Below are 21,372 nucleotides of genomic sequence, written 5' to 3'. Positions count from 1 at the left end.
CTCCCCCCCCTCACTTCCCCCTCACGCGCGATCGATCAGTTCCCGCAACCGAAACTGCGATCTAATCCGGGGCCGTACATCTGCCACGTCGGCCGCCGCCAAACACTCCAGGAAAGGCAGCAGCCGCAGCAGCTCCGTATCGTTATCGTCGTCGTACCACGACTCAATGGGTATACCGTTATCGACCTGAGGGGTGCGTGTGTTTTTTTATGAGGGTGGGGAAAAGGGGGGGACGGGGGGAATAAGGGGGGGGAGATCCACATGCAAAGTAAAGGAGAGCGGCCAGGTTCACCATCAACACATACATACATACATAGACACACGGACACGTCATCCCCCCACCTGAAACCCAAAAGCCTGCGGGGAGTTGTCCACGATGACAGTGGTCGCCAGGTCCCGACCCAAGATGGAGAGATCCTAATCAGGAGTCGGTGGGGGGCGGGGGGGGCCGAGGGGGGGGAGCGAGGGGGGGATTGAAAACACGGGGGACAGAGGAATAGCAGGTTGAATGCTCCAGACAGACAGATATACAGATACGTAATAATGATATATACCCTGTATTTGTATTGTATATATATGTACATGCATACATACATACACACAGACATGCTAATGGACAAAAAAGAAACGGAGGGACAATGTGAGATGGAGATGCACAGTGTATGTATGTATATATGTATGTTATATGTATGCATGCATGTATGTACGCGCGTGTGTACTAATTACCCCATTCTACCCCGCCACCGTTACAACCATATATTACCTTCAGGTAGTTTCCGTCAACCACCACGCAACTGTCCCGGTAGATCCGGTGTCGTACCAACTGCTGCTGTGGATCCAAAATGTCCAGAAGCTTCTCCGCGTAGATTCGCTGTGAGGCGGTGAACACCACCACCTCGAACAGAGCGGCCACACGGACCTGCCAGTGAGTGAGGTTCGGGTCAGTCGGTTTGTTCGGTTTGTTGTCGGGATGTGGGTGTGGTGAGAGATGTTTTATTTTTTTCTTTTATTTTCTTCCCGGCGGGGAAGAACACAGATCCCAAGGCGATTTCACACATTGCCGTACGTCCGCACAGAGAACAGGAAAAACAGTTTAACACACAGGCGACTCCCCAGTCAGGGAGAGGTTCAGCAAACAGAGTTAGGTTACACAGCAATCGATTTCCAAAAATAACTCTTAATTAAATAATTATTAAATATTTAATGATTTTTATTTTTTTAAGAATTTTTAATTAAAATTTGGATTTTGGATAACCGTAAAAAGAACATTGCCGTACGTCCGCGTGGATGCATAAATCTACATCTGGATAGCAGGAGTCCGTAATATACTACCCCCAACTACTCAGCTTGATCCCCGTGAGCTAAAGTGTTATATAATACCAGCCATCTTTATATTATAAAACCCTAAAACCCTGTGTGCCTCACGTCCCCCCCTCCAAAACCCGCTCTCACACACGTCACCCCCACCACCACCCGGGGAGGCACTGCAAATACACAAACCCCCTCCTCCTCACCATGAACTCGCGCAGGTACGGCCGCTGCCGTACATACACCTGGTGTTCCGTACCGTTGAATATGACAGGAAAGGAAAAGTCTGAGCGATCTACGGCTTCCAGGGAGGAATGTACGAGCGTCTCGTCCAGATCCAGGACGAGCGTCTTGCGCCGGGCCATGGCGCGCGTTTGCAGCGGCAGTAGCAGCGGCCTATGTGCGGGAACGCAGCACTCCAGGGGCGGCAGCTGCTTGATAAAAACCAGGGGGTCGAACTCCTGCAGCCGCTCGTCCTCCTCGTCTTCGTCGTCTTCCTCCGCGGCCCGACCTGCCGCCGCCGCCGGCTGCAACCGCTGCTGCTCAGCTTGTTGCTGTACGGCGACGGCGGCCGAGACGGCGGCCGACAAGCCTCGTGGCGCCGACGCAACGAGTACGGCGTCCTGTGGCGGCTGCTCTTGCCGTGCAGCTGTTGACGCTGCCGCCGTACCGGCTGCTGCTGCGATGGCGATTGCTCGCCGCCGTACTGCATCTGCCACTGCTGACGGATGAGGCACTTGCGCTGACGCAGCGCCCGCTAGCCGACTGGCACAAATCACCACCGGTGTGTTTTCGTCGTTGTCGTCGTCGCACTCGAAAAAGTCGTCGTCATCGTCGTCGTCCTCAAATCCAGCAGCACACCCCGCCGCCGCCGCCGCCGCTGCCCCCCCGCTGCCCTCCGCCTCCTCTCCCACCTCATCCGACGTGGCGCTGCTGCTGCTGCTCAGCTCCTCACCCACTGCCTCGATACCCCCACCGCTAATGCTAACACTACTGGTGGTGCCGTACTCCACTCCCTGCCGTACTCCGCCCGGCGGCGGCGCCGCCGCGGCATCTGAGCGCCCGCTACCGCCTGCCAGGTGGCAATTTCCAAGCTCTGGCCGTTGAATGCTGAGGAGGCCGCCGCCGCCGCCGCCGTCATGCTCGTCCACGGCGGCGGGCGCAATCGCCTTCCCCACCGCCGCCGCCGCCGCCGCCGTCACTGTGACGACCTCTTTGTCGTCGGTATCCACCTGCACAGCGTCTACCACGTCCAGGTCTATGGTGTGAAGGTGTGTGAATTCGCAACCATGGAGGTGCATCAACCGAATCTCCATGCTCGATGACGGCGCCGCCGCCAGTGCCGCCGCCGCCCCATTCGCACCCTGGAGAGTCTGCGGCTGTAGCGACCCAGATCCTGTTGGTTCGCCGGCCTCCGCCGGCGGCACCGCCGCCTCTGTTGCTGCTGCCTTACCAGCCGCCGCCGCCGCCGCCGCAGGCTGCAGCTGGGAGGTGGCGGGTGGCGCCTGTGGCGTCGTCGCCGCAGAGGCCGAGGCGGGCAGGTGGAAGGCCGGCGAGAAGACTTGCTCCTCTAGAGCGTCATGACGGTGGTGGCTGCTGCTGTTGCTGCTGTTGCCATGGAGCTGGTGCGGAGTGTGATGGTGGTGGTGGTGATGAGAAGGAAGGGCGGGGCTGTGGCCACGACTGTGACTGAGCGCCTGCGCGTCTCGAAGGTGGTTGTTATGGTTGCTGCGAGGTGGTTGCGGTTGCGGTTGGTCATGGTTAGGAACCCCCTCGCTGCCATAGCCCCCCTCTGCTGCGGATGTGGCGGCAGCTGCAACCACTGATGCGGATGCGGCACAACCGGCGATACGCTGTGGGAAGGTGGTCGGCGATTGCTGCGGCTGTAGCAGCCCCTCCGCAAGCTGCTGCTGCTGCTGCTGTTCCTGTTGTCCCTCGTCTAGTTGTTGCAGTTGCAACAGAACGGAGAACTGCTCAGACGCGGTCCCAGTAACGGAGGGGGAGGCCAGGACGAGCGCGTCATCAGAGGCCTGACACAGCTGCTGCTGCTGCTGCTGGTGATGCTGGTGGTGTTGATGTAGATGTTGGTGATGTTGTGGGGTGAGTTGCTGAGGTGGCGCTGTTACGACACCGCTGATGGATTTCCCAGAGCAATAGCGACTGATAGGAGCTGGCAAGGCAGCGGGTGCGAAGGCGGCGCTGGCGCTGCAGCTGCCCGGGGCCGCCAGCGGGGGGGTGGTAGAGACGGAGGGCTGGGAACGGAGATTGCGGTTAAGGGCCGCGGGCGCGGACGCGGTTGTGGTTGTCTGGCGGGAAGCATGGGGCTGGGGGTTGTGGTTGTCGGTTGGTTTGCCGAGCCGGCCATCTGGGTCAGAGCCCTAGCGTAGGGATGAGACACAGGAGTGATGGGAAAAAAGGCAGGATGCTTTTGGAGCGGAGTTAGGACAGGGAGGCGAACGGGCGGCGGGCGAGGTCGGTTGGATGCGGCATCACGGGCAGTCTCAAACCTTGCAACTTGAGTCGTAGTCAAGGCTAGAAGTGAGGCTCATGACTGGAAAAATAAGGTCAATTTATTCATGAGCTTGGGCTCGAGTCAGCGCTGCACAAAGGTTCCATACGGGCTAAGTTAAGTTGCCAGTGGGCCTCGAGTGCAAGGACAGAAAATTGGCACGGCCCGATCCTCCTAAAGCTGTCTAAAAAGCCAAATGGATTAATCATTTATGAAGGATGGGAGTTGGCCCAACTGCGCAACGCGACAACAGCAAGAAAGCATGCGCTTCAGCACTTGTCCAAGGTACCTTGCCAATAGGTGGGTTGGCCCCATTTGTACCAGCATCAATTGGTGTTGTCGGTGCTGTGCGCGGACGCTTTAAGTCTGCCGCCTCGTTGTTCAGGGCTCCTACAAAGACAAGAGCCCGCGGTTTTGTCTGCTTCGTGGTACCCATTGCCAACCAGTTGTGACATTTAATTTGTGGTTTACAGTTTATACTGATCACCTGCACGTTTAAGTCTCCGCGTTGCTGCGTTGGCAGCGTAGTCCGTGCTACAAGTTGGTGTAGCTGCTGGGACCGCGGGCGCCTCCCCAGCCTCCAAGGTTTGCACTTCAGTGGTCATTCCGACCCAGCGCTGCAATATGCCGCGCAGCGCTGAGAGCATCAACAGTTCTGGGCTAGATGAGTCGCTGAAGACCCAATGCAGGACAAGCCAGGTTGTTAAGACCCTGAGAACCGAAAGTCACCACGAATAAAGGTCGCAGTACCGCATCTATGTGCTGGATGTCATGCGCAGCACCTCTGTGCCCGCGCTTCCCAGTTATCACAAGAACGTCCCAACTTTTCCATCTGTCGACCCGTTCAGGATTGTTTGTTAGCACGTACGTCCTGGCGCCAGTAGTGCAATACCTATTCTGGCTAGCTAGCCTGTCCGTCCGGCCGCGGCGTACGAACGCAGTACACCTCGTCTGTTAGAAGCAGAACGGTCGAAAAGAAACGGTTGCCTCATAATTATTTGCGCCTGTTGCTGCTGCATGCTTGGCTGCATCAGGAAGGCATCTGGAGGTTGATAAGCGGCTGTGCAAGAATAGCGACATCTGATAATTAAGAAGCTGCAGTCCACAGAAACGCTGAGCTTGCTCAAGAAAAGCAAGGTCATGAATTCTACGGCAATGTCTCCATGCATGTCGTAATTGATGTCCTAGCTTCTTATGTGAATGAAGGCAATTGCACTCTGCATGCGCAAACACATGAATTCATGAACTTGAGTCTTTTGCCAATCTGTGAAATCTGTTATTCCTTTCTTCACAAATGGATGCCTAGTATCGCACGGCTTTGAATTTCTGCAAGCTTATCCATCCACGAACCAATATCATTTATTCCCACTGTGATGAGCAAGCTTTGAATGCATCCTACAGTAACATTACATTTACCTGATGGCCTTTTAATTGGTCTATAAAGGTGGTCACACGTAGTTTCACTATGTTAACAATGTTTTACTCTTGTGCGTGCGCTTGCTGGCAGCTTGTATGCATGGGCAACTTAGGCCATGTACCTACACATGCAAACTTGCCAAGCATGGGCTCGTAATGGGCTTGACGCCCAGTTGGCTTACAGGCGATGGCGCACAGCGCGCCGCAGCAACACCAAAGCATCAGTCCAGCAGCTTCACTCCGTGTCCTGAGCTATGTGGCACCAATTGCACCAGCACCGGGTGCATGCCCGCTTGCGCGGAGGCAGCACGCTGCGGCGGCCGGTCCTCCGCTGTGCCTTTGCCACCTTTTCCGGGCACCTGGTGATTCCTCCCAACGAACTCAGACAGTCAAGGGCCTTGGGGTCCTATTTACGGGCGTATGGCCCCTTCGCCCGAGGGCGTGTCGTCGAGCTGCAAGCGTTAGAGGAGCCATGCCACAACGCACAGCAGAATATGGCACTCTTTCTAGGGTGAGCTTGCCAACAAGTCTCTCAATATTGCAAATAACCTATCGCGTCCTTTTAGCTTTTAGCTTTTAGCTAATAGCTTTGAATGGTTCGGTCAGTCTACCGAACAAGTGTAAATGGATAAGCAGCTGTAAAAACTTCTTCCTACGTTGCCTATGTTAACAACCCGCTCGCAGGACCAAGACTGCCTGGCAGGAGCCCCGCTGGTGGCAGGCCTGTCGCACTCGGCGACCATCCGCCTGGGCAGCGCCCCTTCAGTCATCCTCCGCTCAGCCCCGGCGTTCTCGAACCCCCCTTCGAACCCCATCGCCACCGCGACTGCGAACCCACGCGCGGCGACATCCCTGGAGAGCAGCAATGCCCCGACTGCCGCCATAAACCAGTCGCGCCACCGGTACACACAGGACCAGCCGCAGCAGCAGCAGCAGCAATTACTGGCGACAGCGGTTCCGACCCAAAGCCCTGCAGTTTCGGGGCCCTATAGGTACCCGTGCCCCGAAACCAACGGAATGGATACTCCTGCGAATCGGGCTTCAGAGGGGGAGGTGGCGGAACCCCTTTCCCTTCCTTTGGACAGACACCGTCAGCTAGCACAACCACCTCAACCACCACAACCACCATCACATCGGCTGGTAACGGCCAGATGGGGACCGTCTGCTGACGAACCCCTTGACGCTGCTCTCCGTCCCGCCGCTGCCGCCGCCGCCGCTGCCGGGATGAAGACAGGACGACGCAATGTAGCTACAGCTCTATCGCTGCCGTCGCCGCCGCAGTCACGACGGCGAGCGGCGTCAGCAGCTGCCTCCTCCTCGACCTCCGGTGATGACGGTGATGAGGGTGATGACGGTGGGGGGAGCAGCTGTTGGACCGCAACGCCCCAGGGAGGGTCAGTGGGGTTGTCCCCGGGGGGGAATCGCCACTCCACCTCGCGGGCTGCGGGGCCCTGCCCGGTGATGACGGGGAAGTCGAGTCATGCTACTGCCGCCAGCGGCAACGGCAGCGGCGGCGCACCGCCTCCGCCTCCGCCATTGATGGAGTACCAACAGCACTTCAGGGGCTTAGTTGAAGGGTGCCCTGCTGCTACTGCTGCTGCTGCTGCTGCCGCCGGGGACGTGGGGTTGGAGGCTGTGGCGGCAGGAGGTAGTGGCGGAATGGGAGGCGGCATTGCGGCCGCTGAGACCCCGACCCCGGCGGCAGCGGTGGCGGTGGCGACGGCGCTAAAGAGCCGGCTTTTCGCAGCGTCGAGGTCATCGACGGGGGGACCTGTAGCTGACGGGGCATTGTCGCCGGCGGTAGCTGGTGATGACGATGGCGGGCGGCTGCCGCCGCGCTTGCTGTCGCCTCCGCCGCCTCCCCCGCACCGCCAGCGGTTTTACAGGTCCCCGGGATTTGCTTCGGGGCGGTCCGAACCGACACGGGTTTGTCGTACTGTACGAGAAGCGGCACCCGGAGCCGCGATCGGCGAGACGGTAGCAGCGGGAAGAGGGATAGGGGGGGCGGATGGGCAGCGCCCGGCTTCCGCCCATCCTCCCCGCCATCGTCGCTCGCATCTACGGGGCCGTCCAGACCGAAACCACAAACAACGTCACCAGCATCAACAACAGGAGCAGCGAAAACAAGAGGGTGCGGCCGCCCGAGTGCCGTACGGGCGCCATAGCCGTACTTCTGTACAGATACGACAGCATGTGCAGAATCAAGGGTCGCCGGGGGCTCCTGGGCGACGGCAGCGGCTGCAGTTTCGGTTGCGGCAGGATGGAACGGATGTTGGCGAGGGACGGGTTCCTGCCGGCGGCGGGACAGAGGCCGTAGCGCCGTCGGCTGCTGCAGCCGCTGCCGTCCCAGCAGCAACGGCGGCGTCACTGTTTCCCGCCGTACATGAACCCGGACTTTCGCGGACTTCATCGGAGCCGCCAACGGCGGAAGCGCCGCAGCTCACGGGGAAGTCGCTGGCGGCGGCGGCGGCGGCAGCGGCCCCGCCCAACGTACGACACTCGGAGACCCGCGCGTCCTCACTTTTTGAGGGGGCCCCCGTGCGACCTGGGATTGAAGATGCCGCTGCTGAGCGGGAAGGCAGAGCAGGGAAGGTGCACGATTCGGGGGAGCCATCGACGTCGTACGACAGCACTGTCGTACCGCTAGGACTGCAGATGTCGGGGTGGCGGCGGCGGCGCCTTGTGGCGCTGTTTCCGGTGCCAAGGCCGCATCGTAGAAAGCGGAGAGCCTTGGCTAGGGCCGCCGCCGCCGCAGCAGCAGCAGCGGCGGCGGCACCCGGCGGCGCCGGAAGCGGCGCCGGTGGCGGCGGCCTGGGTTTGCGGCGCGGTCGAGAACGCTTCAACTTTTCCTTCACGGTGTCTCGAACGTCCCACATCCCCATCGGCTTTGGTCGACTGGCGGCGGGGATCCTCCCGCCGACGCCGACGCCGTACCAGCATCCGTTGGCGGGAGATGCCGTATCGGCGTCGTCGTCGCCGCCGCTAGTGCGACCGCAATCCTGTCCACAGCTCGAGGAGGTGACACCGCCAGCAGCGCCGCCGACTACGCCGTTGAGACCGGAATGGCTGTCGATTCCACTTCCCCCGGCCGCCGACGGCCCGTATATGGGCGACGGCATCTTTTCCAAATCGCCACTCCCACTATCAACATCCACATCAACATCAACATCAGGATCGTCAACATCGGTGTCCCCGGTCCCCGCACAGCCGGGGGGTGGTCCCTGTCCCCCTCAGAGCGCTGCAGCCTCTCCTCGGGCCCCTCGGGGGGGGTTGACAGGGCGGCCGGAAGCGCCGGAAACAGCAGCGGCGGCGGCACCGAACAGTCCCACGAATCATGTTGCAGTAAGGCTTGAGAGTGCGGCGGCGGCAGCAGCAGCAGCAGCAGAGCAGTCAGAGCGGCGCGCACGGTTAAGATCGGCCTCGGAAGAGATGCCATCGGCGGCGGCGGTGGCGGCGCTGCTACAGCCCGCGACGCCGCCGCCATCATCATCGTCCTCGCTGCTCGCCGCGCCGTCGTTTGTGCTGTTCGTGGAGGATGGGAAGATGGTTCCGGAGCGGCATCGTGTCGTAGTGTACCGGCTGTACGATGGGCCCACGGGTCTTGATTGGGTCTGGCGGCCCCTGGTGCGCGTCACCCCCGCCGGCTGCATGGGAAAGGACCTCCTCGCTGTCGCAATCCCAGCGGCGCCCAGTCCTGCCGTACATGCTACTATGGCTGGCTCTCATGCTACTGCCGGTGCGGCGGCGCCGGCGGGCGGCGAGTCACGGGCGCCTGCCGCTGGCGCGACTGGGACTGCGGCCACCGCGGCGTCTCTGGAGTTCTACCTGGCGGCGACGCCACCGCCGGGAGTGCCGTCGGCTCCTGACGCCGCCGACAACGACATGCCTCGGAACGGTGGCGGCGGCGCTGACAGGGTGGTTGATACATGGGCGCCGCCGCCGCCGCTGGCCGCGACGCACCGCTCCGAGTTCTTCCGGAGCGACGGCGGCAGTAGCAGACTCGTCGTACACGCCCCGATTAACCGCCTCGCCCGGGGTAGCGACGGCGGCGGCGGCGACGCTGTAGCAGCAGCTGCCGCGGCGGCAGCGACGGCGGCGGCGACGCTGCCCACCTTGATTCTGCCCCGCCCTGGCCACTACTTGGTGAGGTCCACCGCCGCAATTTCTCGAACCCCCCGGTGCTCCCCTGCTGCTGCTGCTGCGGCGGCGGCGGCGGCGGCGTCCAGACGCGGAGGCAGTAGCAGCAGAACGGACAATTGCAGCAGCAGGGGTAGCTGTGGCAGTAGCAGTGATGATAACGGTTTCGTCAAGGCGGTTGCTGGGCTGGTTGATAAAACGTCGTCGGCTGCACGGGCCGCGGCGGCAGTAGCAGTATCAGCAGCGGAAGAAGCGGGTACGACAGCGGCGGGAGCTCGAATCGATTCAGATACGGCCCCGGGATGTCGTACCTCGGGATTGGCTGGCGGTGCGGGGACGACGGGAGACGCACCCACCATCTCCTTAGCAGCGGCGGTAGCACCGGCGGCGGCAGGGCCCGTGACGGCCAAGGCGGCGAGCAAGGGGGCGGTAGCGGCGGCGGCGGCGGTGACGCCATCCTCGCAGTTGACTCCGCTGACGCCTCTTCCGCCACCGCCCTTCTCGCCGCCGTCGCCGCCGTCCTTGAGGCTCGCTTCGTGCCGTACCCGTTCGCGAACGTCATCTGCGCAGCTGCTGCAGCCGACGGCGCATTGGCAGTTGCACCGAAACCAACGAGGTGAAACAACGGCCAACGACCAATCCCAACAGATAAACATACGGCAGCAGCAGCAGATGACGGCGACACCACAGCAGCAGCAGCAACGTGAAAAACGGCTGCAGGCCGCCGCCGCCGCCGCCGGCGGCGGCGGAAGCGTTCATAGTAACGGCGGCGCCGATGATGGTGGTAGCGGTGGTTCTACTGCCGCTGCTACTGCTTCCGTACATTCCGTACTGGCGGCTCAACCAATCTTACGTCACGATATAGCCCTGGTGGTAGATGCGAGCAGCCTCTTGGGTACGGCTGTGGGTGGGGGAGGGGGGGAGGGGAAACGGGCCGGGAAACCCCAAACCCCGGGGGGGGGGGAAGCTGTAGCGAATGGGGCCCAACCGACACGACTGTCTGTTTAAACCAAGGAACACGACGTATGTATGTATGTATGTATATGTAGGCAGGATCAATGCGATATGGCCGTGGCTGCATGCACGACTCATTCCTTTCCCCTCCCCCCCCTTAGCAAACACACGCCAACCTCCACCACCACCCCTCAGGCTCCCGCGGGCGGGGCTACGAGCGGTCGGCGCTGCAGCTGCGGCTGCTGTGGGAGGGCAGTCTGCGGGTTCGCGGCGGGTTGCTGGTACTGGCCACTAGCAGGTGCTGTGGGTCTGTAGGTTGCGCTGGGAGCAGGGGGGGGGGAAAGACGAACCACGTGAACGAGTGAAGCTGCTGCCAGGGCAAGAGTGTACCAAGAGTAGAACTGACCAGTAGGGGGAAAGGGAGGGGGTGTGACGGGGGGGGCCCGGTGCAGATCCGTACGGCTTTCGTGCAGGGGGAATCCAGGGCGGTGAGGGGGACCTGCCCCCACAGGAGTAGGTATGTAGGTATGCATTCACACACATAAGCAGCACACTTGATTGTATCTTGATTATATAAACACACAGTGGAAGTCGACCTTGCGCGTCTAATCGTACATGTTCGTACAATCATATATCATGGCCATGGTTTGTACGGCAGGACGTTGAGGTCGTTGGAGCTGGACTGGCGCGACAAGCAGGCTTTCCTACCACAGCCCGACGTGATGTTGCTGGCGCTCGGGACGCAAGTGGCGTACCGTTTAGGGGTAACGCCTGCGGCGGCGGCGGCGGCGGCGACGCGGCGGCGGCGGCGGGGGCGGGGAGTACGTGCGTCGTGTGGTGACGCAGGCGACAGCGAGTGTGCGGTCGCCGCCGGTTGGCAGTTGGACGAGCAATGGTCCGAGCATCTGGACATGTCGTACGATGCAGCCGCTGTGCGGCGCGCGGTCGATTGTGTCGTACGGCAGTACGACGGGGTGAAGATTGCGGCGGCGACGTTGGTGGCGGCTCTGCCGTCGTCTCGTGCGGATGTGACGGCTTTGCGCCATGTCTCCAACCAACAACAGGTTTGTACGGCGGATACGACAGCAGGTACGGCAGTGGTAGCCGATGCTGCTGGTGGTCCTCGCGCTGATGCAGCGCCACAGGTACTTCCATACCGGCACAGTTGTACGGCCTCTGCTGGCCGTCCTGCCGTGTCGTACGGGCTTGACAGGCTTCAGACCCGTCATGTGGTCTGCTTAGAATTACACAGCTCTTTGGTTGCGCACGTGGTGTACGACATTCGTAAACGGCTTCTCAATACAACGGCAGCAGCGGTCGCCGCCGCCGCCGTCAGCCCTGTTGGCTCCGAAGCCGCTGTAGGAGGGCTGCAGGCGGACACGGAGGTGACGGAGGCGCCGCCGCTAACCAACGGCGCTGCTAGCGGCGGCGGCGACGCTGCTGCTGCCGCCGCCACCTTAGGGGTGAGGTTTGAGGTACAGCCCCGCGGGTCACGCGGCGAGTGGTGTACGTTGTATGTACTGCCGGCGGGGGCGGGAAAGGCCGCCGCGCTGCGTTACGTGATGCGCCGCTTTGGCATCGACGGCGCCGCGACGGTGGCGGTGGGAGACACAGATCGTGACGCGGAGCTGCTGGCGGCGGCGGGGGGCGCCGCTGTGGTCGCGGCAGTCCGGCCACCAGCGGCACTCCGGCAGCTGCTGACGGCGGCGGACGGTACGACAGCGACGCCGCCGCTGACGTCCTCAGGAGCGGCAGCGCCCGCAAGCGGCAACTGTTGCCGCCAGCACCAAGCTACTGCCGGAGGATGGGAACCCGCCGCCGCCGCCGGCAGTACGAACTCTGGCGGCGGCAGTAGCAGCGGCAGCAGGAGCGTCGTCGTACACGTCGCCCGGCGGGGTCCCGACGGCATCCTGGAGGGTCTGCGATTGCTGGAGCTGTTTTAGGCCGTACTGTTGCTGTGTCGTACTGTCGTACGACGCTGGTGGACGATGGCTGGAAACTAGACGAGGAGAGGGCCCCGGAGTGGCTGCCCATTCCATTCCACTTTTTAAGCGAAAAAAAGAGGAGATGGGGAGGTAGAGGAGAGGAGAGAAGGGAAGGGGATATAGGGTTATGGTGAGGGTGGGGGCCCCACAACCGCCCTAACCAGCAAGGCGACCACCATCACCACCACCACCACCACACGCGCTGCCCAGCCGGGAGCGAGCAGGGAGTGGGGGCGGAGGATCGGAATCCTCTTCGTCCTATGTGGGGTGGCGCGGGGTAGTCAGACAGGGGTAGCGCCGCTAGTCCAGTGCTGCGGGAGGTGTTGGGGTGGTTGGTGAGTTTGGAGGAGCAGGGTTGGATGGGGAGGAAATTGGGGGAAGAGGAACACGTGGGCCTGTGGAGAAGGGTTGTGTGTGTGTGTGTGTGTGTGTGTGTGTTGCTGCGCATGGTAAGCGGCCCCCGCGCCACCCCACCCGTAGTGTTGTACTGGGCAGCGGTTGTTCGTTATTGGGTAATTTGGTAGTTGGGTTAGTAGTTGGTGATCATAATGGAGGTAAGGTAGGTGCATTTGTGGTGGTGCGTTGGCGTGACATGCCGTACAATTTACACGCTGTACGACACCCAGTCTCTCCTTCAACTTCTGCGATGTGCCCCCTTCCCTTCCCTTCCCGGTGTTTTAGATATTAGTTTACAACATCTTCATATTTTTGTATTTAGATGTTTCAGATACGGTTCGGTGTCGTCTCGACCACACGTCAATGCAGTAGTTGTTAGTATTGTTGTTGTCGTTGTTTGATAGCTTTCTGTTCAGCTCGCGACGGGTTCTGTCTCTTCTCTCTCTATCTATCTATCTCCCCCACCTTTACCCCTCCGCGCGATGGTTCTATCCGGAAGTTTTCATCAAGCTTTCATCGTCATCATTGACTTGATGACGTCACACCATCATCATCATCATCATTATGGTGCTGGTGGAGGGGGTGGAGGGGGTGAGGTGGAGGGTGTGTGTGTGGGAAGGAGGGGTCCGGAACGGAACACACAAGGTCGCGCCATTGGGCCATTAGGCGCCTCCAGGGTGCCAGCCTGAGGGGGAGGGGTGGAGAGCGCGCGTGGGCGTGTGTGTCCATACGCGTGTGTGCGTGTATTGTTTCGTTGTACGGCGGGGCAGTACGGCAGGATGCGCACCGGGGTAGCGGGGCTGGGGGAGGGGCGAAAGGAGGAGGGGAGACAGAGGGCGCACCGTTGGGGGGGCTTCCGACCATTTGGCTGATTGAGAGTGGGGGGCGGGGCTGGGGGGCCCCGGGTTAACGGCATTTCCAATTTTGGCGTGTCATGCCGTGTCTTGTGTTTTTTTTGTGTGGGGGGGGTTAAGGAGAAGTTCTTAGTGCCCCAGATCGCTGAGTTAGAGCGGAGGGGACAGCAGAGGGAGAGTACGGGAACAAAGAGGAACAGTAAAAGAGGAGATTAGGAGGGGTAACAACAAGTGTACGGCGATAGTAGTTGAAATTTGGTGCGAATGGAGAGCGACGTTGTTAGTTGTTAGAGGCCCATGTACGACCATGTACCGCTCGTGTATGTATGTTTTATCGCCTCACTGCGCGTGCGTGTGGTGCGGGGGGGGAATATATATTCCTCCGCGCGTGTATGTGTGTGTGTGTCTGTGTCTGTGTGTGTGTGCGCCAGGGGGGGTGGTCGGGACGGATGCAGCTCGTGAGATTCGACTGAATACGTCATTGAATGCCCTAAACCCCTAAGTATAAAGCTGTAGCAGCAGCAGCAACAACAGCAACACTGGCAACAGCATCAATGCCAGCAGTAGCATCTAAGGAGTAGGAGTACCGGATTCCTGCAGCTCTGCTAAAAACCTTTTATAAAAACATACCTCGACGCGCCCGTATATGAGTATGCGTATGTATATGTGTGTGTATGCGTATGTATGTATGTGTGTGTGTGCGTATGGTAACAGCCTACCCGCACCACAAGGCCGGCGGAGGGGTGTGTAGACCGCCCTGGAGGAGAGGCCACATTGCGGCGGGGGGGGGCCGGTTTAAAAAGGCCGGTGCCACACACCGCCACATATTCGCAACAACAACAGAGGTGCCTTATACAATATCCTAATGATCAACCAGATTAGATTAGAACGACCGCTTTTAGAGAGACATCATATGCCGAGGGCCACCACGAAGGGCAGTTTCGAATCCTTGGGGGCCCCGTAGGGCCCCGTAGGGGGGTGTGAGGGAGGGAGAACAGGCACGGAAAGGTCTGAAGCTGTGGAAGCTTCCAGAGCATTGGGGCGGCGCAGACAGACAAAAGGGTTATGCTTCATGACGGGTGTCGCGCGCTCAATCGTACGCGTGTCGTACGTGTCTCGTACACTTGTAAATGGAACCCTCTGTATAATGAATACATGAAGGTGGGTGGGCGAGAGATTCCAAGGAATGGCACTCCGCTTTGGGGCTGGGCGGGGAAGGAGGAGGGCACGTTTCCAAATGCACCAAGTGCGCGAACCAATATAACAGCCTTGCACTCATTTTCATGACCTCTCATCATCATGACCGTTACACATTACACATGACAACCGGGAAAACCAACCGCCACCACACCCCAAGACTGATAACAATAATGCACAACACCACCCTACGAAGACCGCACCCCAGGTGGAGGATCTGAACGATATGTACAGCGACCCAACATCTCCCGACCCCCCACAGCCCCAGCCATTGTTGGAGTTCCGCCAGTTGTCCGCCCACCAAGTAGCCACCGAGCCATAGCCATGCAACCACCGAGTTGAAACACCTGGGGTCGAAACCCGTGAGGAATGTTTTTCGCCACCACACAATCAACATTGTCATTAAAATTCTTTTACTTATTCTAATTATAGAAGAACAGAACCCCATAGAAGGGCCCCACCCAGCAGTCATCCGAGCCCCCCTCCCCCCCCCATGGCGGCCCCTTTCCCGGGGAGTGTAAGGGGACTGTGCGCCCAGCACCAAACCCAACAGCAATCCCCTCTCGCCCCCCTCCCCCGCGCCTCCTTCGCGTCAAACGTCTATGCTTCGTCTTACCCCCCTCCCCCCCCCGGGGAGCAACTCTAAGAAGGTCCCCCCTTGGGAGGATGTCGCACCATACACACACACACACATCAGATGTGTTCGACTGCATGTGAATTCCCAGTGGGTCAGGTACGTACGTCTTTTTTGGTCAGTTAGAAGAGAGATAGTTGTGTGTGTGTGTTTGTGTGTTCGTGTGTGTTTTGTGTCTTTTGTGTGTGTGTGTGTGTCTTAATGTGTGTGTGTGTTTTCCATACACCGCAACATCGGCACATCGCTACTGCCATTGCCATCACTACTATGCATTTTGCCACCCCGCCGGGCCGCTGTTGCCGCTACTGCCGACGGCGGTGTTAGTGGTGATAGTGGTGCCGCTAACTACTCGTCTCCGGACTTGTCATGCAGAAGGACGTACTCCCTGGAGCTCTGCCCCAGCCGTACGACGTCCTTCTCCAGCAGTTCGTAGTACCGAAGGGGCTCGAGCCGCTCGCCTGTTGGCGACCCCATCATGGTGCCGGTGCCGGGTGTTTAGGGCATCATTGTGGGGGTCAGCAAGGGCAGCGGGCTGGGGTAACTGAGGAAATAATGAGCGGGGCGCGGGGGTACACAATCGGAAAGAGCAGAGAGGATGGGAGAGGGTTAGGGAGAGGAGGATGGCAACACCCGAGGTGGGGCACCCGAAACACCAACCTCCACAGAATTCGCAGTGTTGGATCACAAGTCATATGCCGGATTCATCTCTCATCAACGGGATTCCAGATCCGGATCCAGGAAGACGTGTTGTACCCGCCACCCCGATCCCACACACCGTTTAAGAAGGTTCCGTTGACGCTTCCAAGATCCAAAAGGTACGGACGTACGGCACTGACTGGCCGCCCGAGCTCGTCATTTTTTTCTGTTAGCCGAAACTGCAGCACCGCGTGTTGTTTGGAGCAGGAGGGATGTGCGGTGATGATATCCGCCACTTGCAGATCCCGACCGAACAAGTAATGGTTCATCCTGGAGGTGGTGGAACAGGGGGGGGGGAGAGGAGGTGGTGGTGGTGGCGAGAGGGAGAGGGGGCAGAGGGGTTGGCGGGAGAGGGTGTGTACAGGAGGAGGAGGGCGAGGGTGAGGGTGAGGAGGAGGGTGAGGAGGAGGAGGGTGAGGAGGAGGAGGAGGGTGAGGAGCGGAATATTACTTAATAGGTGAGACTGTGTGAAAGACTAGGGAGGGGGGAAGAGGGTCAAGGGCAAGAAGATGTCCTTGGGGGGAGCCTCCAGGGGGGTTGCGTGGCCTTGCGAAACACCCCCCCTTCCTCCGCTCGGCCCTTCAGGCCAGCACTGCAACGCAAGATATCATTCACCAAGCAGCCAGTGCAAATTTCAAAACACCCGTTGTCGTACCTGTGGATTCTGTACGGCTCGTCCTGCAGCTGGTCGTTTTTGAATATGTACAGCCGCCACCTCTTGTCGGGGAGTCGGGCCTCCGGTGGCGGCACGTGCTTCAGCTCCACACCGCCAGCCACCTGCCAGGTACATACATACACACATACATACGTACGTACGCATGCATACACGTACAACCCCGACATCCTCAACGCCATCACATCAAGACCATCGTCATCGCCACCGTCAGGTAACTTCCAACACGGCGTACAGGACATACATACATACATACATACATACAGTACGATGCGATAACATGGCAACGAAAGGCCGCGGGCTCCGGGCCCACTGAAAACGGAAACACGCGCGACTTTCTTATCTCGAGCTTCCCTTTCCTTTCACTTGCTTTGCTTCCTTTTCCTGTTCCTTTCCTTTCCTTTCCCTCCAAAGTTGTGTTGTTGGACCATGCTGTCCATGTTGGACCATGCTGTACTGTGCTGTGGAGGGGTTTCCAGTCTGACGGCCATCCACGACGCGACCATCCACCTCCCCCGGACACACCGGACCCCGCAGGTCCCAATCTTCCCCACTCTTCTCCAAAGCAAAATAGAAGCCCTCTCTTGACCCATCTGCCGACCCGCGGGTCAGCTGGGTCAGCCGCCTCCGGCTCATCACACCCCGCCACCCGATCACGCACTCACCTTGTTGGTTTCTGCGGCCAGCTTGCCGGACAGCCCCAGGTTGGGGGCCTCCTGTATGGCACATACATACATACATACGTACACACACACATACACAGAGGGAAGGGGGGGGGGGATTGGTGGGAGGGAAGGGGGAAAGACGAACCTGCTGCCAGGGCAAGAGTGTACCAAGAGTAGAACTGACCAAAAGGCGTTCCTGAAGGCGGCGACCTCGGGATGACGTAGTGAAGATGATGTCGGAAAACTACCTACCTAGCCGCCAAGACTAAAATAAGCGCGGAAGAAAAGCAGTAAAATGCCAAGCCGTAAAGAAGTAAAGGTAGGGAAGGGGGGAGAGGTGATCCCTAAGATACTTAATTTCACAAATGGAAAGACAGACAAATCCCTACGCCACAATCCCCTTACCCCTGCAGCTGTACGACACGTACGACCCAGTTCAGCCCCCTCCTCCGAAGGGCTCCGAAACCCGTCCCAGGGCTATCCTCCTTCAGCCGCTAAAAAACCCCCATGTAGGGCTATACCCGGGTAGTAGTAGCTCAAGGGCACAACGTGCGCACGATTTGACCGAGGTCCCACCCCTGGCGCTAGCCAGGTTCCTCTCGGAAGTCTGGGAGACCCTGCACGTTGCTCTAAGGTGCTTCATGCTCAAGCGGACGAGGGAGGACAATGATGGTCCACCGTGTAACTGCACTAGAAGCGATTTACCGTCCATCGGCCCCCCCAATGGCTTTTACGGACACCCCCGCACTCGTGTGTGCGCAACTTGTAACTTGTTAGTAGCGCTCGTACCCAGCGTCGTGCCCTGCGCGTAACTAATCTCGTACAGGATGAAGCCTTCCGTAATGCCGTACCACCAACACAATCCCCTACAACTATAGCCGTACCGAAGTTCCCGACGCGGTGCCATCAGCAATATACTCCACGCCACGCCACGCCACGCGGGCCATACCCCATGACATCGCTCACGTGCTTCCCAACCGTCAACCAACCCAACCGCCAACGGACCTTTGGTGCTTTGGGTTTTGCCGCCTCCTCCTCTTGCCGCTGTCTGTCCTCCCGCTCCTCAGCGGACAGGTACCTTGAAGCTTCACCACCATCACGACCGCTGCCACTGCGGCGACCACCGGCTGCAGCAGCGGAGGGGGGGTCGCTCCAATCGCCGTTGGCGCCCCGATCTCTCTTGGCCTCTCGGACGTCACGTTCCATGCCCTGTGCTTCGCGCTTGGCGCCGCCGCCGCCGCCGTACGAGCCGTCCAGCTCCCGTCGGTCCCCTTCCCGGGCCCTATCCCGATCTTGGCCTCGATCCCTTCCTCGATCACTTCCGAATCGAGGTCCCAAGGCTTCGGACGACGGCTCTTCCTTCAATGTACGGCCCCTGCCGCCTCCGACACCGCCGTCGTACTCCCGGTCACCATGCTGGCGGGCTCCGCCACCGTTGCGACCCCGTTCCCGGTCCAAATCGCGGTCGCGATTATGGTCGTAGTAGTCCTGGTTGTCGTGGCGGCTGCTGCGGCGTCCACCGCCGCAGCGGCCTTCGTCCAAGCTGTCGTACGCGCCTTTGCCGTTCCGCGCGGCCGGCGGCGAGCGGGAGTCGCTCCGGCGCCGCTTGCCTGCGAACCATGAAGATGGGAAAGTGGGGCGGGACAGTGCACCTGCATGAAAGCGGTCTAGACAAGGACACGGTGAACTGCATGATCAGCTCCAGGTAGCAGGTTTGGGGGATCAAAGGGGCCCGTTGACTTGTCCTGTCCGGCAGCAGTCCTGGACTAGGGGAATGGTGACTGCATTGCGACTTCGGCTGGGCTGGACCTTGGCATGCCAAGGCGTGATCGATGTTAAGCTTACGTTCTTTACTTACTATCGCTCATAGTAAGCTTTGAAGGATAAAAAGCAGGCCAGGGAAATCACGCCAGCAGATACAGAAGGTCAAGCGGGCCCACAGGCCGGGTCAGAAACCATAGAGGTTATACTCCCGGAGTATGAAGCATCTGATCAGGACGTAGTACAATTCATGTGCTTGTTTCAAGGTTGTGTCTTGGTGTGGAGCAGCGCTCTGGTGTGGAGTAGCGAAGCAACCCAAATCAAACGCCTCTGCCTATTTTCACGGCACTCTGCTATACCATATATGAAACGCAGTTGACTGGTTGATAGAGAGCGGAACGATGTCAACAACAAGTGAACAGTCTGTGCCAACTCGCACGTTGCCTGCACTGAAGCTATGAAACTGTTACCAAGATGTACAGAGATTATTCCGTCGCTCACACCAATGTGCGCTGTGAGGGAGAGGATAGTCAAAGGATTGTCTATCGTAAATTCAGTTGCCGTAATCCCTGGCGCTGTCGTAAACCCTTTTTGCACCTTTCGTTGCCAGGGTAGGCTCTGTGTTCTGCATTATGCACCGCTATATATGAATCGCATCCAGGCAATAACATGCAGCTGAAGGCTGCTGTGCGCGCAGGAACGCCTTAACCGGTAAACAAAATCGATACACGGACTACCGGTTTCGACATAGCGCAACCTGCTTAACACCCGCAAACACAAAAGTTTTAAAGATGTTTATAAACCCGCTCCTAACTCAGATCTTCTGATGTTCGCACCTTGAGTATGAACAAACACCGAGCGAGGACATGGCTTTCAGGCGCTACAAAATCAGAACCTCTCCGTGGTAATCTTATGCCTTTTACCTTTCATTCCAGCATCCCAATACTAAAGTGCCGCCACGAGCAGCGGGTTTCCATGGAGCTTGACGTCAGACACAAATTCGTACCCGTACAGCGGTCTACTTCCGGGGCAGCGATGCAGCGCAATCTTCCAACAAACCCTGCACGCATAAGTGGCCATTTCCTCGCATGAATCCGGTAGTCTTTTTCATGCCTCAACGATGGGCCCCAGGCAGGGTTCCACAACCATGATGTCGATGCTTAGACAGCCGAACGTTTTTCAAAATCTGTGACAGCTGCAGGGCGAGGTGCAGATGTGTAGGCCGCCAACGGATCACTGCTGTAGGGGAGAGGAGAGAGGGGAGACCCGGTAGGGAAGATGAACGGATTAAGGGGGAGGTAAGCAGTCCCAGGCATATCAGGGGAAGAGGGGAGGCAAATGGAGTCAGTAGAGAGCGTGTAGAAAGGGAAGAGGACTCATAGCTGTTCCTGGCAATCATAAAGGACGAGGGGGGCGGGCGAGCGGCAAGATGACTAGGGTTGCATAGATTATTAGAATGGCAGGCGTTCTCTACTAATTCTAATATTATTTCTAATTAGAACGTTAGAAATAATATTAGAAGACCTGGGGTAACTTCTCAGGGAGGGCGACTTTTCACTTCGGAGTTTCACCATGGTTACGGCAGATGCTAACCCAGGTGTTTTTAACGGTTTTTACGGGGCTACGACACCCGTAAGCAGGACTTCTCAGCCAAACCCCCGGTCGAAGTGACCTCTGGGTCACTAATTTCGCCTTTAAACTGTCTTAGACTGTCTTAAACTGTCTCTGCGTACGCCTTCCCAACATCTTTGGTACCTGAACCAAGAGTCCAAGAGTCCAGTCCTAATTGTCTGCAAAGCAACACCCAACACACAGTCCGGACATGCCAAATCTGTCGCCCCAAAACTTCTAGCAAAATCCTCATCAACTCATGCAAATTGCCCCAAGGCTTCCAGGGCCCCTTCCTTCACTCCCCCTGCACGTCCAGCCGATAAACAGCGACATGATGTTGATGAGTGGGGTACCAACCAGCACAACGCGGCTCCGCCAACCGTCACTGGCAATACACGCAAGCCCCTCCCCAGCCGCACACTCTTTCTCAACCTCAGAGACTGTTTCCGCGTGCGCCTCGTCAAGCATAGTGGTTGCTAGTTTCCAGCGGCTGGGCAGTGTGACCCCCAGGGCAGCACAGGCCTGAACGAGGTAGGGGTTCTCGATAAGGTGAAGGGCGATGTTGGTGGTGTAGAA

At 59.0% G+C, this 21,372-nt stretch overlaps 3 protein-coding genes across 3 annotated transcripts; 1 reads left to right on the top strand and 2 right to left on the bottom strand.

The window, feature by feature from the left end:
* Nucleotides 1–21: 21 nt before the first annotated feature.
* VOLCADRAFT_58281 (uncharacterized protein) lies at nt 22–1,766 on the bottom strand (the record flags this gene model as incomplete). Its single annotated transcript, XM_002948380.1, has 4 exons — nt 22–186; nt 343–417; nt 764–919; nt 1,515–1,766. Coding segments are annotated over 4 exons (648 nt in total), but the record flags the coding sequence as incomplete, so codon positions are not given.
* A 3,939-nt stretch (nt 1,767–5,705) lies between these two features.
* VOLCADRAFT_88770 (uncharacterized protein) lies at nt 5,706–12,267 on the top strand (the record flags this gene model as incomplete). The annotated part of the gene is made up of 8 exons (XM_002948511.1): nt 5,706–5,744; nt 5,918–6,135; nt 6,515–6,587; nt 6,866–9,238; nt 9,941–10,277; nt 10,520–10,622; nt 10,983–11,413; nt 11,462–12,267. 8 exons carry the CDS (start codon nt 5,706–5,708, stop codon nt 12,265–12,267), a joined length of 4,380 nt encoding a protein of 1,459 aa, XP_002948557.1.
* A 3,468-nt stretch (nt 12,268–15,735) lies between these two features.
* Nucleotides 15,736–17,496, bottom strand: VOLCADRAFT_58215 (uncharacterized protein; the record flags this gene model as incomplete). The annotated part of the gene is made up of 4 exons (XM_002948379.1): nt 15,736–15,848; nt 16,166–16,356; nt 16,730–16,863; nt 17,425–17,496. The coding sequence occupies 4 exons, from the start codon at nt 17,494–17,496 to the stop codon at nt 15,736–15,738; spliced, it is 510 nt and encodes a 169-aa protein (XP_002948425.1).
* Nucleotides 17,497–21,372: the final 3,876 nt, after the last annotated feature.

The sequence above is a fragment of the Volvox carteri genome (genome assembly GCF_000143455.1).
Source record: "Volvox carteri f. nagariensis unplaced genomic scaffold VOLCAscaffold_10, whole genome shotgun sequence".
Taxonomy (NCBI): Eukaryota; Viridiplantae; Chlorophyta; class Chlorophyceae; order Chlamydomonadales; family Volvocaceae; genus Volvox; species Volvox carteri.
Note: the sequence above shows the minus strand (reverse complement) of the source record. Positions and strands in the feature narration are given on the sequence as shown.